The following is an 18899-nucleotide window of genomic DNA, read 5'->3' on the forward strand; positions in this document are numbered from 1 at the left end:
AAACAAACAAAAAAGCTTCATTTAAGAATAAAACCCAGCAATCCCACACCACATTCTGCCCATTCCCATATCCTGTTAACTCTTTTCCTTTCCTGTAATAAGTACCACAGTGTGGGTTTTTTTTAATGTAAGCGCAAGTAGGACATGAGAGCAACAGCACTCTGCCCACCTGCAATTCCCAGTAACTAGCATTCAGAGGCATAATGCCTCTGACAGTGGAGGTGGAACATCACTATCCACTAGAACCCCAAGATCTCATTCCTGGTCAGATCCCATGAGCGTATATGTGAAATTAATTTTTGTTGCCCCAACATGCATCACTTTACTTCTGTTTACACTGAATTGCCTTTGCAATTTTACTGCTCATTCACTCAGTTTGGAGAGATAATTTTGGAGCTCTTCACAATCTCTCTGTGTTTTAAGGACCAGGAACAATTTCATACCTTCAGCAAACTTAGCCACCTCACTGCTCATCCCTAACTCTAGATTGTTTATGAACAAGTTAGCAAGCACAGATCCCAATACCGATCCTTGGGGGACTCCACTGCCTTCGTATCTCCATTTGGAAAACTGTCACTTTACAGTGGTACCTCAGGTTACATACGCTTCAGGTTACATACTCCGCTACCCGAGAAATAGTGCTTCAGGTTAAGAACCTTGCTTCAGGTTGAAAACAGAAATCGTGCTCCGGCGGCGCGGCAGCAGCTGAAGGCCCCATTAGCTAAAGTGGTGCTTCAGGTTAAGAACAGTTTCAGGTTAAGAACAGACCTCCGGAACGAATTAAGTACTTAACCCAAGATACCACTATATGTCTACTCCCTGCTTCCTGCAACTTGCTGTTGTGCCAAAATCTTTCTGGTAAAATCTTTTTAATAGCCATTTAATAGTAAAATTGGGAAATTGCTTCTTAAGACACTTAAAAAACTAGCATCTTTACAAAGGCAATTCTGGTTGACAATAAAAAAAAGTATCTCATTCATTCAGTCTCCAGGATTTATGACTCGGACCATTCATCTCATCCTGGAAATGGTTGCAGATAAATTCTCCAATGCTCCAGGTGGTTTGTGGCTAATGGTGTGCAAGGAGTTAGAAGAAACACATTAATTAACTTTACAGGACCAGCAAAAATGGTGTTTGAATAAGAATATTATACAGAGAGCAATCCTATAAAACTGTTGTAACGAGCCCATGAAAGATTAATATAAAAGTGAATCGGGTTTTGTTTTAAATAACTTCATCTACTTCATCTACCTCACAATACATTATACATATATTCAGTCAGTTTCTAGAGATTGTTTTGTTTTATACTGCATGTACCTCAGCGCTGGAACCTGTATTTTTACTTCTACAGTATTATATGAGCATAGATGGAACATAAGAGTAATTAATAATAGTTATTAGTTTGTTTGACTCTAAAAACCAAGCACTGGCCAAATCATAAATGGATGCACATGGCATTACAAAAGTGGGCCTCACAACAAAATACTGCGTATGTGTGTGTATACAGCACTCAAAGCTCTTTCAGGCGGGAGACCACACAGCTTTGGAATGCCTCTCTGATTTTGCAGGTACACACAGGAACCCATCAAGGCCTGGCATGGGTCAGCTTTCAGATAACCAAATCTGTACCCTCAACCCTCTCACTTCTGAGAATCCTCTCTCCTTGAGGAGCGGTGGCTAAAAGCTCTTTAAGTACACTTAGGCAGGAATAACCAGCTGCACAAATATTAGATAGGGGACACCTGGGTTGCCCGTAGTACATGTGAAAAAGGTCTAGGGGTCTTAGTAGACCACAAGCTTAACATGAGTCAACAGTGTGATGCAGCAGCAGCAGCAGCAGCAAAAAAGCTAATGCTCTTCTCGGCTGCATCAACAGAAGTATAATGTCCACATCACGGGAGGGCAACCAAGATGATAAAGGGTCTGGAAACCAAGCCTTACGAGGAATGGTTGAGGGAAATGCATATGTTTAGCCTGGTAAAGAGAGACCGAGAGGAGGTATGATAGCCATCTTCAAATATCTAAAGGGCTGTCACATGGAAGATGGAGCAACCTTGTTTTCTCCTGTGCCAGAGGCTAGGATCTGAACAATATATTTTAATTTGCACATGAGAAAGAGCAACGAAGTTATCACTGCCATTTCTTTCTTTATCCATGCACCAGCACAAATGAAAACCCTGCCTCTTTTCCAAACTATTTGGTACAATCAGAGAGCTTGGAGCTGTGTCTTATCTAATTTTTGCTGATGCTTGGAGAATATTTGTGGGTTTTTTTAATGACAAGAGTTTCTCAGAATAGGTTTCTGCTGTTTATTGTGCAAACCACAGCACAATGACAGCTCAGGAAAGGTGAACTGTATGTACCTGTGTATCCTGCTCTCTCGACAACCAGGAACACTTGCCCCTGGAGAGCCGGCAAGTGGATTTTTGGTAGCTAATGATCACAAGACACATGGAGAAACTAATTCAATACCTTCAACATTAGAAGTTATCAACTAAATATCTGGGTTTATTTGCAGGAATTTAAAAATTCTGCCATGTACAGATTGCAAAACTGCAGCAAAACTGTACTTTAAAAAAAAATCCTTATATTTAAAACAAAGTCTTGTTGCATCTTAAAGGCTAACAAAAGCCTAACAGTGGCATTAAGCTTTCACAACCTGGCAGGCTGGACTAAGGGATATGGTGCCTGTCAGTTTCCCTAACAGCTGCCAAACAGTTTTAGAAAAAAGTTTAAGACAAATATATGCATTAAATTCTTCTAGAGTGCAGACTATAGTTGACTTTGCTGTAATAGTCATGTATTAGAATAACGAGCAGTCTGCAACCAAAGAGACTTGGCTAGTAAGTTCAAATCCTGCCCTAAACTTTTTGGCCATTGTTTCACAGCCTTAGGCATGCCTTGTTGCATATTCCATAAACACTCATCCAGACACTGAGTCCCATTCCACTCCCAATCTCCTTTATCCATTTCCTGAAGCCTTCATTTCCTTCACCTACCCTTCCTGCTTCTGGTTCACATTTCTCAGTATATTGCTTACTAGACACCCTTTTTAAGCCACATTGCTTCTAGGCCTTCTATGAACCCCAAGATCTCTTCCCAACCTCAGCCAACCTACTAAGCCAGTGGATTTCAACCAGCGAGTCATGGCACCCTGGAGTGCCTTGAATGACGGGCAGGGAATGATGGGAAAGGTTCCTTCCCTCCCTCTTCTGAGTCCCTCTCGCATTTCTGCCTCCCAAAGGCTTGCAAAGCTGTTTGTTGCAGCAGCTCTGACTACAAGCTCCCCAAGTGAATGGTGCCTCTGGGCCTGGCCAGGGGGTGCTCCCCAGGCCCCTGTGGGGCAGTGTAAGGAGACACCTCTCTTTGGAGCAGGGGGGGGGATAGCTCTGAGACCAGGGGTGGCAGTGGCAGCTGCCCAGAGAACTCCCAAGGAGAGGAGAGGACGCTGAGGGAACACTCCAAAAGGGTGTTCGAAAAGGAGTGAGGAGCTGCCAGCTCTGCAGGCAAGCGGTGACATAACTGAACTCCTGAGCCCTGCAGGGGTGCCAAAAAGGTTGAATACCTCTGCACTAAGCTACTTGTGTCCTAGCCCATAATCAGGTATGGGCTGCAGTATTAACAGATAAATTAACAAAGCAACTGACAGTAGCATGAGGAAGTAGAACAATGGATGTCTTTACTGAACTGTTTCATCTGCTTTCCCTCATAGAACTGGATTGCAAGCAGTTGTCTGAATATTCTTGAGTTTCTGGAATATTCAACAATCTAAGCAAGCCAATTAGAGTCTCAAATATTGTTATTTATAGAGTACCACTATATATTTTCAGGTAACAGCCTATCATAATTATAATTATGCCCAGAATTATGAAGACAAGCATATATGTTTGTCTTACATTCATTGTTTATTCTTTGAAAGCTACCTTAAAATCATTAAAGTCAGTATATAAATGTTTAAAATGTTTCCTCCAAAAAAAACCTCCTCACAGTAAGCTAGCTACCCTTTGATTTATTGCATTTCAAATAAGCTCACCTCAGAAAATTTCAAGTTGATGTATTATAAACCTGCAAAACTATGGAAGCCTGCTGCATGATTAATAGAGGGGATCTGATGCCAAAGCAAGTTAGCAAAAAAGATCTTTAGATCCTAGTTCACACATATTTTTTTAAAGCAGAAAAGCAAAAATGCTTGATGCTGTTTTGCCAATGGGCAATTATTAGCAAAGGATCAGAAGACACCTGACAATTTAAGGGGCAGAGGACTTAGCCTAACTATCCCCTATGAGCATTACTCTGACAAATCCTGCCTGACAGGTTTTGTTATGCGGGTGCTAATTAGTATGATGCTAATACCTAGAGAAAGTGGGTGGGGTGATGGTTCTGTTATTTGAAGAGCTGCAGCTGAAGCCTGTTTTTCCTATCACATCTTTCATCTGTTTCCCATGTACATATTTGTATAGAAGCCTCCTGGTCCTCATTAATATATTTCCCCACCCTGTTCATTACTCTTTGTGCTGAATGTAACAACACAAAAACCAAATGGAGCCTAGCAGGCATTATATTAATACCATACTGTTAAAACACATTAAAAAATATGGTGCACACCAGCCACCCTATTTAATTATATCAATCCAATTTGTTTTTATTTTCTCTTGTGGATCTAGAATCTCTTCAAGTCACGGGCTTTATTTTGGGTTTTAGCTCCTACGGTCACTAAATAATTGAGCACCACTGTGTCACAACAGAATTGGCTTGCTATCATTGAAATAAGCATGGGGGTCCATGTGCAAACAAGCAGCACAGGGAAAAATAGAGCCATTTTTTCCCTGTCTCCTTCCCAACATGTGTGCAAGTGAGGGTGCTTTGTAGGGAATGAGAGGTGGCTGCTTGAACGTATCTCCCATATTCCTTACCCTTCTGTGCATCAAGCAAGATATTCATTCTCTGAAACACAAGAAACTTGCATCTCTCTCTCAATATGTAAAACATTATAGGGGTTGCCAATGTGGTTCCCTACAAATGCCGCTAAAGTACAACTCCCATCATTATTTATCCTTGGCCATACTGGGTGGGACGATGAAAGTTGTAGTCCAGTAACATCTGGAGGGCACTATCCTGGCTACCCCTGGTTTAACCAGTGCGACTCATGCATGTTAACCTCAGAACTGAACAACTGTAATGACTACTGTAGGTGGGACTACCCTGACGATCAGAAGCTATAGCAAGTGCTAAGTGGGGAATCTGGCTGTCCACACATATAATATCTGTGCTGAAAGAGCTGCCAGACTGCCACCAAGCCATGTTTAAAAGATATTGTTATTAAATATAAAGCCCTTTCCAACTTGGAATCAGGTAACCGAAAATAATGCCTTCGAACATACAGACCTGTTAGATCACCAAAGCCTTCAGATGATGTTCTGTGGTCCATACTGCAACTTGGAAACTCCATCCTGCAGTAACACAGAGGCCGGAAGCCTTTACTGTGGTGCCTATTTTATGGAACAAACTCCTCCTCACTACCAATATGGCAGGCAGCAATGGTAGTGTGCCTTCATCGCTTACTAAAAATATACCTGATTTGTATAAGTGTTCACAACCATAGCTGCCAGTTTTTAACTGGCTTATGTACTGTAATGGTGATGTTTTAAAGTACCAATATGCTTTATTAACTTGTTTTAAAATGCTGTGGTTTTGTTTTTAATGAAATAGTCAGGCAAGTTATTATCTGTATATTTTGAGGTTGATTTCACAGAATGCGGTTTGTCCCTAAAAAGATGAGGTTGGCAGGGCATGCAGCAGTAATTTGAGCTTTTTCTCTACTATGCAACTGAAACAATTGATAAGCCCACAAAGCCATCTTCTAAGCTCTCTTGAACTCCCTCTGAACTGATTTCATCTGCTACCAAAGCCATTACTAATCCAAGCGGGAAACCTGGAGCAGGTGCCAGAACGCAACAAGGAGCATAACTATAAAACAAAAATTAACAGTGCAATCCTAACCCCATATATGCTGGGTGGAAGAGGCTGGTATTTGAATTATCTGCCCTCCAAAGCAGTTGATCTGGCCTTAAACTGACATAAACAACCTACCCTAGTGTACTGGCTGACAGAAAGCCCTGCTGGCGTCAAGTTGGCACCTTGCAGCAGTACAAAGGGCAAAAAGGAGTGTGTCAGGGGTGAGAAATGGGCTCATCGGGGGTGAGGAGATACATAAAGTTATGATGCCTCCTAACTCATTTGATCCACTGATTTCATCCATGGAGACTGGTGTAATTTACATTACCCACAAGAGTCACTGGAAGGGTAGAAAATGAATGTTTACACTGCCTCCATGCCTTCTCAAGCCAGGAGCAGTTATGATGCAGCTTAATTTACACAAAGATGTGCCAGCATATATCTCTTCTCCTGATGATTCTGCCTGGTTGGGATTACTTTGCTCAGCAATTCCAGTTAAATTAAACCTTGTATAACTAATGAGGAAAACAGGATATTTTCTCATTCAAAAGACAGTAGCAATGTTTTAAGAATAGGTGTTAAGAAAGAAGAGTAAGACCACATTTGTTATAGTATAGGATCTGTATTTTTGCTGCATATAAGAATCTACATGCACGCACATCTGCAAATTCTGCTACTGACAGAAAAACACATTCTTTGCTTGTTTTGTTCCCTACTCAGCTGGATACCTCAGTTTTCAATATATTGGTCATTCAGAGTAGTCACTAACACTGACTCAGCCTGGATAGCTCAGTTGGTTAGAGCATGGTGCTGAAAATGCCAAGGTCGCAGGTTTAGTCCCTGTATGGCACAGCTGAATGAACACTCCTGCATAGTAGAGGGCTGGACTAGATCAGGGGTGGGCAACCCAGACGCGGCCCAATAGCCTTCTCAATCCGGCCCGCAGACGGTCCGGAAATCAGCGTGTTTTTACATGAGTAGAATGTGTTCTTTTCTTTAAAATGCATCTCTGGGTTATTTGTGGGACCTGTCTGGTGTTTTTACATGTGTAGAATGTGTGCTTTTATTTAAACTGCATCTCAGGGTTATTTGTGGGGCATAGGAATTCATTTGTTGTTGTTTTCCAAAATATAGTCCTGCCCACCACATGGTCTGAGGGACGGTGGACCAGCCCATGGCTGAAAAAGGCTGCTGACCCCTGGATTAGATGATCCTCAGGGTCTCTTCCAACTCTGCAATTCTATGATTCTATGATTAATGAAGGTCCTAGATGTCAAGACACTTGAAACTGTAATAAAAGTCAATAAGAACAAGTATCCGAAGACAGGAGAAATGTACCAGTATGTGCATTTCCCTTGCATCACTGTTTCCAATGTTGTATATAGGTGACACGAGCAAACATCTGACAATTCATATATTTTTTTATCAGAGACAAGAAAGCCATACCACTCTGAGATCTGGAAAGGCAAAATACTTTCATATATCTAGCTCTGCATTTAGTTACTACAAAGGTCTGGGCAACCTTTGACCTGACATATGTTGCTGAACTACATCGTTCATCATCCCATGCCTGCTAGAGCTGGTGGGAGTTGTAGTACAGCAACATTTGGAAGTTCAGAGGTTCCCCACACCTGTTACAGAGGCATCTCTCCATGAGCAATGATGAAAAGTATCTAAACAAACAGACAGTGGCACATCTATGTACCAAACTCCTTTATTCAACAGGGCTAACTCCAAGTACTGCATATCATCTCAAACCTTGTCAAATAACCCTTAGAAAGCACAGCATTTTCAAACATAAATACAGTAATTCCATTCCCAAGTAAAAGACAGCAGAAATTCCAAAAGCAAATCCACACCTGTTATACCTGACTTGCAGGTACCCAGGTAATATTCTCCAATATTTCATATAATAAGTGCCTGACAGACAAAGGTAAGACCTGTTCCCTACCTACACCCATTAATTATTGCTGTAATTAGCAGCTAGGTATGATCTGTCAACAGCAACCAAAAACACAGCTTTGATTACATATTCCTGATAAGTATTCACTGACCAAAAAACCAACAACAACCAATGAAAAGGAGTTACTTTTAACAGAAAATAGAAGTTCCTAGTTCACTTTTTTCAAGACATTGAAAAGTAGATGCAATCAATTCAGTTCAATTAATTTCTGCATCAAAACGCAGACTGTGCTTAAAATTATCTGTCCTCAATCATCCTATATTATCATACAGTGGGAAGGGACACAAATTAAATAAAATGCAATGTGTCAATTATTGAGGCCAAAGTACACGTGACATTAAACATGTATTTGCATTTAATGGGCAGGGCTGTTTTAAAAAATGCAAATAGCATCAGGTGGTTGTCCCAGTTGTGATGTATGGAAGTGAGAGCTGGACCATAAAAAAGGCTTATCGTCTTCTTTAATTTGGTGCTTTTGGATTATGGTGCTGGAGGAGACTCTTGAGAGTTCCATGGACTGCAAGAAGATCAATTCTTGCAGTCCATTCTGAAGGAAATCAGCCCTGAGTGCTCACTGGAAGGACAGCTCCTGAAGCTGAGGCTCCAATACTTTGGCTACCTCATGAGAAGAGAAGACTCCCTGGAAAAGACTCTGATGTTGGGAAAGATGAGGGCACAAGGAGAAGGGGAAAACAGAGGACGAGATGTTTGGACAGTGTTCTCGAAGCTACCAACATTAGTTTGACCAAACTGCGGGAAGCAGTGGAAGATAGGAGTGCCTGGTGTGCTCTGGTCCATGGGGTCACGAAGAGTCAGGCACAACTAATTGACTAAACAAAACGAAACTGATAATTCCTGAGAAGAAAAGCAGGACCGAACACCACATGAGCGGACTTTCACTTGTGCGAAAGAATTCCTCCTGCCTCTCCTCCTCCCTACACATCTCTTAAATCTGTTCCAGAGAGTCTCCTAACACTCCAATGCAGAGGGTAAAAAAGGAATATGACATCCCACTGTGCTGTTCCAACAGATATCCATTCCACTCACACATGAGCACCACTGATTTTATCTCAGTAGAATCACTCACAAAGCATATAGCAGTTTCAATAGATGGATATGGCAGGGAAGGAACAAAATTTGTTTCCTCTCCTTGCCTGCTGCAATTCCAGGAATTATCAGTATCTGCAACTGCTGATAAAAAAAATGGATTTAACATCATGTCACACACAGGTGGACTAAAATCAAGGGTTGCTAATTAAGAGGGTTGGACAGTTGCTTAAAAAAAAAAGTACATCCAGCCTCTTTGGGTGAAACTACAATTTTGTAAATAAATAATAATAATAATAATAATTTATTATTTGTACCCCGCCCATCTGGCTGGGTTTCCCCAGCCACTCTGGGCGGCTTCCAACAAAGATGAAAAATACACTAAAATGTCACATATTAAAAACTTCCCTGAACAGGGCTGCCTTCAGATGTCTTCTGAATGTCAGGTAGTTGTTTATCGCTTTGACATCTGATGGGAGGGCATTCCACAGGGCGGGTGCCACTACTGAGAAGGCCCTCTGCCTGGTTCCCTGTAACTTGGCCTCTCGCAGTGAGGGAACCGCCAGAAGGCCCTCGGAGCTGGACCTCAGTGTCCGGGCAGAACGATGGGGGAGGAGACGCTCCTTCAGATATACTGGACCGAGGCCATTTAGGGCTTTAAAGGTCAGCACCAACATTTTGAATTGTGCTCGGAAACGTACTGGGAGCCAATGTAGGTCTTTCAAGACCGGTGTTATATGGTCTCGGCGGCCGCTCCCAGTCACCAGTCTAGCTGCCGCGTTCTGGATTAGTTGTAGTTTCCGGGTCACCTTCAAAGGTAGCCCCACGTAGAGCGCATTGCAATAGTCCAAGCGGGAGATAACCAGAGCATGCACCACTCTGGCGAGATAGTCTGCAGGCAGATAGGGTCTCAGCCTACGTACCAGATGGAGCTGGTAAACAGCTGCCCTGGATACAGATTTGACCTGTGCCTCCATGGACAGCTGTGAGTCCAAAATGACTCCCAGGCTGCGCACCTGGTCCTTCAGGGGCACAGTTACCCCATTCAGGACCAGAGAATCCTCCACACCTACCTGCCTCCTGTCCCCCAAAAACAGTACTTCTGTATTGTCAGGATTCAACCTCAATCTGTTAGCCGCCATCCATCCTCCAACCGCCTCCAGACACTCACACAGGACCTTCACTGGTTCTGATTTAAAAGAGAGGTAGAGCTGGGTATCATCCGCATACTGATGAACACCCAGCCCAAACCTCCTGATGATCTCTCCCAGTGGCTGCATGTAAATGTTGAAAAGCATGGGGGAGAGGACAGAACCCTGAGGCACCCCACAAGTGAGAGCCCAGGGGTCTGAACACTCATCCCCAACCACCACTTTCTGAACACGGCCCAGGAGGAAGGAGCGGAACCACTTTGTGACAATGCCCCCAGCTCCCAGCCCCTCAAGACGGTCCAGAAGGATGTTATGGTCGATGGTATCAAACGCCGCTGAGAGATCCAGCAGAACTAGGAAACAGCTCTCACCTTTGTCCCTAGCCCGCCGGAGATCATCAACCAGTGCGACCAAGGCAGTTTCAGTCCCATGATGAGGCCTGAATCCCAACTGGAAGGGATCCAAATGGTCCGCTTCTTCCAGGCGTGCCTGGAGTTGTTCAGCAACCACTCGCTCAATCACCTTGCCCAAGAATGGAAGATTTGAGACTGGGCGATAATTGGCCATCGTGGCCGCATCTAAAGATGGTTTTTTAAGAAGCGGTTTAATAACCGCCTCTTTCAGCGGGTCTGGGAAGGCTCCCTCACGGAGGGAAGCATTCACCACCCCCGAAGCCCATCGCCCAGTCCTTCCCGGCTAGCTTTTATAAGCCAGGATGGGCAAGGATCCAGGAGACAGGTGGTTGGCTTCACTCGTCCAAGCAGCCTGTCCACATCCTCGGAGGTAACAGATTGGAATTGATCCCACACAACTTGACTAGACAGGACTCTAGCACTCTCCCGCCCTGGCCCTGCTCCCACTGTGGAGTCTACTTCTTCCCGAATCTGAGCGATTTTATCTGCAAAAAACTTTGTGAAATCATTGCAGGAGATCATGTGGCCCGTACTGGGCCCCGATGTCGCAGGTGGTTCCGCTAAATTGTGAACCACCTGAAAAAGTCTCTTGCTGCTGTTTTCTGCAGATGCAATAGAGGCGGCGAAGAAAGTCTTCTTCGCTGTCGCTATCGCCACTTGGTAGGCTTGACATTGAGCTCTAATCTGTGTCCGGTCAGATTCGTAATGAGTTATCCGCCACCGGCGCTCTAGCCGTCTCAACGATTGTTTCATTGCCCTCAGATCCGTGGAAAACCACGGGACTGCCCGGGCTCCATGCAATCAGAGAGGGCGCTTCAGAGCCAAACAGTCAATAGCCCTGGTTAACTCCACATTCCAGCGGGCCACCAGGGAATCGGCTGAAAGGCCATCAACATTAATGGAAGCTCTTGAGGAAGCATTTTACAACTTATTAAACTGTGTTCAAGATGAATATTATATAATGCATTTTCACATTTCAGCCAATAAAAGCATTTCTGTACAAATCTTCATTTATTAAATTTCAAATGGAGGTTTGTCTCACTGCAGCAAGGCTTTGTACCAGTTTCCCTTTGGGAAAGGGTTTTTGTTTAAATGCAACCTTTTGTCCTGTTCTTGCTTTTAGCAAAGTTTTATCAATAGGAAAAGCTGAATTTCAACAAATAATGAGTCTTCCACTTAATATATAATTACAAATTAAGGATATATAGAAGCTTGTTAAGTGTCCAATGAACTCTTGTTTCTACTGAGGTTTTGCAATAAATGATTTTATGTAATTTGGACCGTGCACCACGCTCTCCAGGTAATTTATGGTTAAGTTGAATAGAGATGCAGCTTCCATTCAGAGCACCAATTCTAGTGACTACAGAGGGTCTAGGACAGAGCTTTCCAAACTTTTCATGTTGGTGACACACTTTTTAGACCTGCATCCTTTTGTGACACAGTAATTCAGTTTTGGGGGACGCAGGTGGCACTGTGGGTTAAACCACAGAGCCTAGGACTTGCCGATCAGAAGGTTGGTTGTTCAAATCCCCGCGACGGGGTGAGCTCCCATTGCTCGGTCCCTGCTCCTGCCAACCTAGCAGTTCAAAAGCACGTCAAAGTGCAAGTAGATAAATAGGTACTGCTCTGGCGGGAAGGTAAACGGCGTTTCCATGCGCTGCTCTGGTTCGCCAGAAGCGGCTTAGTCATGCTGGCCACATGACCCGGAAGCTGTACGCCGGCTCCCTAGGCCAATAGAGCGAGATGAGCGCCGCAACCCCAAAGTCAGTCACGACTGGACCTAATGGTCAGGGGTCCCTTTACCTTTACCTTAATTCAGTTTTACTAGCAAACTGGAGGTTAAACTAACATCTTTTCAGCCACAGGAGGAGCATGGGAACGTTCACATGACACATCTTCAAACTGCAGCTGAGACACTAATGTTTTGCAACACACAAGTTTGGAAAGCTCTGCTCTAAGATATTAGCATTACAGGAAGGATTTAAGATCAGGACTGCTGAATATTACTCCTACAGTTAAAATCAGGCTGTTGCTCCCTTCCTATGGGGCATCTCCAACGACCACTTATTAGTTTGACTTTAACTGTGTCTCATACTTCAGCCGAAATAGCATGAGACTCTTAATCTCGGGATTATGAGTTTGAGCCCCACGCTGGACAAAAGCTTCCTGCATGCAGGGGGGATGGACTAGATGACCCTCATGGTCCCTTCCAACTCTATTATTCTATAATTCACTCATGCTCAATAGCCATGTCAATAAGAGTTTTCAAAGGGAAATGGACAAGACTAACCAGCAAAAGAGCAAGGATACAGAAGAATATAAACAGTTGTTTTTCTATTGAATTATATTGCATGGCAGATGCCATACAATCTTCTTCAGCGCTGTGTGAGTGTTTTTACAAGCAAATTTCTACAAGAAAGGAAGTGCTGTGGAGGATGGGCATAGAAGAGAAGATTCTTCTTCCATTCCCCTGCTTCTTTTTGTTTTGAATTTAACAACACAGGAAAGTCCTCTCACAGTGTTTTTCTTTGTTGCAGCAAGAGATGCAGTGAGCCAAATGGGATCTTCTCTGCGGAAACAGCTGACTCCAAATAAAACAAAAACAGTCACAGGTTGCATTGCACAGCATTTCCTTCCTAGCACTGGGTGGGTATGGAAGAGATATGAGCTCTAGTCATCTCACTGCATGACACTGGAATAAATAGAAAAGGAAATATCCATTTAAAAAGCAGCTTTTCTGTAAACCTCCAACAATTTATATAAAAAGTATCTAGCAAGAATGGGTGAACAGGCAGAACCATTTACCTTTACTTGGGTTTTCCCTACAGAAAAAGATGTTTATATAGCCATAATATATTTTGTACACAAATAAATCATGCATCCTACCCAGCGTCCTGTAGAATGACTGATTTCTAGGTTTCAAATACAAGAAGAAACATCTCATTTAAAACCCATGTTTTTCAAGGTATTTTTATTATAATTTTAAGAGAAGGGGGGGGGAATAGGGGTCCAATAGGATCTCCAAGTTCCTAGTCAAAAAAACAACTAAGTTTAGTAGACTCTATTATATACTTCCTTTCAAGACTCTATAAGTAAATTCAATCCAGCTTCAGTATTTGCAGAGAAACACACAAAAAGTCCTTTATTGGAAATGGATGAGTGTTCCAAGAAACAACTTTTGCAACAACAAAAAAAGTGTCAGTTTGAAAATGCAAATGGAAGATGCTATTCCCAATATGTCCATAGCTGAAACAGAACTATTTTAACCACAACTGCGGGACCTCACAAAATGTCAACTGGCTTTCAGCAACCTCAAATACATTTTTTCTCCTCTCAGGATCTACCACAAGCAATAAGGAACCTAACTCAAGGATAGGTAAGCCTAGGACCAACAGCATACATTAAAACTAACACAGGGAATGTTTACAAACTTCAAAAGTTAAAAAGGCATATAAATTTGGTCAAATGGCAAGAGATAGATGCACAAGCAGAAGTACAACCAAGTTGCCTATACTGCAACTGTATGCTAGGATAAACCAGTACTATGTAATCATAATAAAATCAAACATATGACATTTAAAACAATCCAAGTTATGACAGTGTAGATCATTATGCAGGTATATTTCAAACTCTCCCTCCCCTATCTCACTTTAAAATAAAGTAAGACAGACAACTTTGTGGAAAATATGCATTAATAGCCTGAATTTAGAGAATATACTAATGCACTGCCGTATTAACACACCTTGGCTGAGCCATAAGCCATGATTAAGCGAATTAGATGGTGCATGAACTGTGAGCTGGCCATGTTACTTCTGAACGAGTGCTCAAACAACCATGAGCTAAAGCCAAGGTTTGTTCTTGACTTTCCCAACTGTTTGTTTGGGACAAATTTATGTCAAATTTAATGGACTGTATTGTAATACTTTAATCATTTTAATTGTTTTGCAATTGACAACAAATTGAAATAAAAAGAGAATTATATTTTAAGAAGAAGTGAACAGAGACACAAATTTTAGTGTAAAGAAAGGGAAACAGCTAATGTGGCAAATTAAGGCTGAAAACTGATACCCATCAGAAAAGCTGACAAACAAGCTCCTCCACTCTCCTGAGCTCACTACCCTTCACCCATTGTAGCCTTCCTTTCACAGAGTGGGACAAACAGCAAAACTGCAGAAGGGAGAAGGGGGAAGGGAAGAAAGGACACACACAGACTGAAAATTTGTTCACGGAGCTAGCAGGAAATGCCAAACACTGCACACAGGAGCTAACAGTTTCTTGAATAAGGCTGGAGCTTACAGTGGGAAAACCTTGTCATGCTCTACCTCTGAACTTTGGATGGCAGGGTCTCCGATAACACAAAGGAAGTACGACTTGTTTTGCATCTACCCTGAACAGTCAAAATGCACTATCCCAACACCAAGCGGTAATATTATTTGTATAATATTTCCATGGGAGCTTTCTCTATTCAAAACAAACAGAACTCCATGGATCATGCAATTTTTTTCTTGCTTGCCTTGGAACTCTGAATAACCTGTACACATAAAAAGCAAACTACTTCATCAGCACGGTTTGCTAAATGTGGGTAATGTCTGAGAGGGTAAAATTAAGGAGTGAGGGGCGGATTTGATGGTGAGATGCATTTAGTATGAGGCAAAGCACTAATACACATACATTTGATCAAGGAACATGTATTGAAAAAATGCAACGTATTGGAAAGTGTTGGTAATGCATTTGTAAGCACACTCAGAAGCAAGTCTCTTTATATTTAATGGGACTTATTCTCAAGAAAGTGTGCATAAGATTACTTTTTAAATCAAGAGTACTTTTTAAATCAATCACTTCTGTATGTTGTTAATTCAGTACATACAACATATGAGCCCTAAAGGTAAGTGGTGGCCAGTGATGCCTGACTAGAATTACAGTACTATTTTTTTTCAATGGGCAAGATCAAGAAGGGCACACAGTGAAGTATTCTGAGTGGTAGGTTTATTCATTGAAATATATGAATGGAAGTTGGAACAAGGACAGCTGGGCAGATTTTTCACACCACCTTTTGAAGCCAATTTTTTAAATTTAAAACCTTTTTATCCAACCATTCCACTGTAAGTGTCTTTGAGGCAGTTTTTTTATTTTATTTTACAACTCTGGTTCAAAACAGTAAGACAATATAAACAATAGTAGATTAAAAATGAGTTCAGCAGTGCTAACAATGATATCCAATAATAAGAAATACAGTTACAACCAAAATAATATTAGACAAATAAGACAAGTGTGGGCTGGTGTCTAAGACATAAAGGTCAAGTTGTGCCAGGTGAGCATGCCTGAGTAGAAAGTGAATCCTATTGCTATAGAAAAGAGTCTGTCCAGTGACCAACCTCTGAAGGGGGAGCTCCCACTGAAGACCTTTAGTTGCGTATCTCAGTTTACACGCAGACTCGTCCAGGACTTCCCAAATTATTTGGGGATTTAAAAACTGTTTAGCACTTTAAATGTGTTGGGCTTAAGTCTTTCAGCTAGGATAGATCTTTTATGTATAGTACCGAGAAATCTGTTGCAAGGCAAGGCCCTGCGAACAGTCTGGCTGCAGTACAGTATTCTGAACCAGTTGAAGTTTCCAAGCACTTTTCAAAGGCAGCCTCATGAATAAAATGATGCAGTAATCAAGCCTTGTTGCTACCTATATATGTGTGCCCATTGGCAAAGCTCAATCTAGCATTGAGCATCCTCAAAGTAAATTCTGCATGGTGCTATCTAACATGGAGAAGACATATATTGAAATTAAGACTTACTTGTGAAACTGCCTGTGGTGACAGACCTATCAAGAAGAACTTAGCCTTGCCCAAAGATTTCCATGACTGGGCACAACTTAACCTTGCCTAATGATTTCAAGGGGGCTTAAATGAAGGTAAACATACCTGGGTTGCACCTAATGTGTTCTTAATTTACTGAGCAGCATTCTTAGGGAATACTGAGACTTAACACATCTTTAAAGTGAAAAATGTTCTTACAGAGAGATTGAATGCACTTTTACAAGCCCACTTACATGTTTTCCAAAACAATGTGCTTTATTATGCTCAGGGTTTGATTTATCAAGGGAATTCATGAAAGAGACACTCCTCAAATTTTAACATTACCAAAGCAAGCTTCCTCTGAACTAATCAGGTCAAACAAGAACCACATTTCCACTAGCATCTGAGAAGTTGTTAAAAGAACTGGAAAGAGTTTCTCAATGAGCAACACAAATGGTTTTTGAATCTGAACTGTCAGTGATTCATTCCACTGTTCTTTAAAACAAACATACACACACAGCACGCAGATGTGCAAGGGTGCTGGCCAGATTTTCCTGATTTAAAAAAGAAAGCCTTCTACTATGATCACACCTCAAGCATGCACTCGGCAAGCAGATAATCATGTTTGACAAACATGTATAAATGTAGCTCACTGAATGCACACAGACCAAGTACCCATGTTGTGCAGATTGCCCTAACGTGTGAAGAGACTCTAATCCGAGAACAGACTCCAATTTCAGAACATTTTGGCCAACGCCCAGCTCCATAAGAAATACCCTGTGTGTGTGTGTGTGTGTGTGTGGTTTTTTTCCAAATACATTTTGCTGTAAGATCTCTGCCTGGGAGAGGCAGAGCATTTCAGCAATGCAGCCAAACCCGTGGAGCCTGCACCGATTGCAAGAGTCTGACCCCTACAGCCCACTAAAAAGGTCCAGTTGGGGAGATCAGTTGCCAAGCCCGAACCTTGGGGGAGAGGGGCTCAGTTTTTCACTACAAAGTGGGGAAGGGGGTGGTCTACCTGCCCTCCAATTCCCAGCTGCAGGCAAGGGTGTCAACTTGGATAAAATACGGTAGGGCCCAGGTATGCCTCAACCTGCATAATCGATCACAAGACGCAGTGCACGCAGACCATTTGAATGGCAGGGCTCATCAATTGGGGGGGGTCAGTTTCCTCAAATATTTTAGGGGGGGAGGCGAAGGGACCCCGGCCCCCTGGCTCCTATGGTTGCAGGCGAGACTTCCACCCGTTTTGCTGCTCCCCTCCCCATCCCCTGCAGCCAGCCCCTCGTCTCTCAACACAAAACGGCAACGAGGGGCTCTAGGAGGCGACCCAGGGCAAACCCACCACCACAGCCTGGTCTGAACTCCCGCCAAGTCAGCCAGGCAGCCGCCCACCGCGCCCTCCCGGCTCCCTTCAGCCCCGAGAGAGACTTACGGATTTTGACTTTGCGGTGGTCCAGGCGGGCGGCGAGAGCCTTGAGGGAGTCGAGGCGGTGCTGGAGGCGCGCGCTGCGCCGCCCCAGGCTGTCCGCTTGGGTCTGGATGCCGCCGAAGACGTCGCCGGCGCAGCGGGAGAGGTCGGAGAGCTGCCAGAGGAGCGAGACGAGCGAGTGCGAGCAGACCTCCTCCAGGGAGCCGAAGAGGAGCCCTTCCGCGCCGCCTCGCCCGGCAGGCGAGCCTCCTTTGTCCCTCGGAGCCGCCGCCGCCGCCGCCGCGTCCTCTTCCAGGCGGCACAGCTTGAGCGGCGACACCGTCCTCAGGGGGAAAGGCATCGCGCGGGCTCTGGGGCGAAGGCTGCTCTGCGGAGGGGAGGGAGCAAAACTTACATCCACCACACGCACAAGTCCAAGAGCCTCTCCTTTTTGTTCTCCTGCCTCTTTCTAGAAGACTCAGTAGTTGTTTGAGGCCGCGCGGGGGCTGCAGCCGTGAGCCCGGCCGGCCGGGGGGCCGTGGAGGAGGCGCCACAGGTACATTGCAATGCCTCTCTGCAAAAGGGAGCGAGCGAGCGAGTTCGCCCCGCGGGCTCCTCCGCCGCTGGTGCTGCTACCTCAGGAAGAAAAAGCACGGGGAAAGGGGGTGGGGAAACACGGCCGCCCTGCCCTGACTGGCTCGGGGGGGGGGATCCAGCCGGGGACCCCTCTCGCTCGCCGCCGGAGACGGAGGAACAGGAAAAGGAGCCGCGTTTCCCCCGGAGGAAGCGTGGGAGGGGGCTTGGAAGCGGCGCCGGAGAGCGCGCGGGATCGCGGGCTGGAGGGGAGAGGGAGAGAGCCAAAGCTCGCGGGGGGGGGGGGGAGAAGAAAGGCGACCCACCCCCGCGTCACCTGGGATCCCCTGCTCTCGCTTTTTCCAAACGATCCCAACCCGGAAAAACGAAAGCAGCCGAAGGGGAGGCGGCGCAAAAGAACTCGACTCCACAGAAAGCTGGGAAAAGAAATTTTTTTTTGGGGGGGGGGGAATAATAATAAAGGCCGCCGCCTACCTGTAGCTCTCCAAACTGGAGCTACTGCCCCAGCTACTCCTTGCCTCCCAGCAAGCCGAAGGTGGAACTCTTCCCTCCCTCTTTTTCCCTCTCTCTCTCTGC

At 44.1% G+C, this 18899-nt stretch overlaps 1 protein-coding gene across 4 annotated transcripts in view; it reads right to left on the reverse strand.

Annotated features, from left to right (window-relative positions):
• NHSL1 (NHS like 1) overlaps positions 1-18888 on the reverse strand; it is a 148106-nt gene extending 129218 nt beyond the window's left edge. For 3 of the 4 annotated variants that reach the window (XM_080999473.1, XM_080999475.1, XM_080999480.1), the window contains exon 1: positions 17754-18242. In XM_080999473.1, coding sequence (XP_080855599.1) covers positions 17754-18090 — 337 coding nt within the window. In that variant the 5' untranslated portion in view covers positions 18091-18242. Of the gene's footprint in view, positions 1-17753; positions 18243-18797 lie in introns of those variants that run through there. The other variant, XM_080999472.1, reaches the window with a different exon arrangement.
• Between the last annotated feature and the right edge of the window lie 11 nt (positions 18889-18899).

The sequence above is a fragment of the Podarcis pityusensis genome (genome assembly GCF_964106645.2).
Source record: "Podarcis pityusensis genome assembly, chromosome: 3".
NCBI lineage: Eukaryota > Metazoa > Chordata > Lepidosauria > Squamata > Lacertidae > Podarcis > Podarcis pityusensis.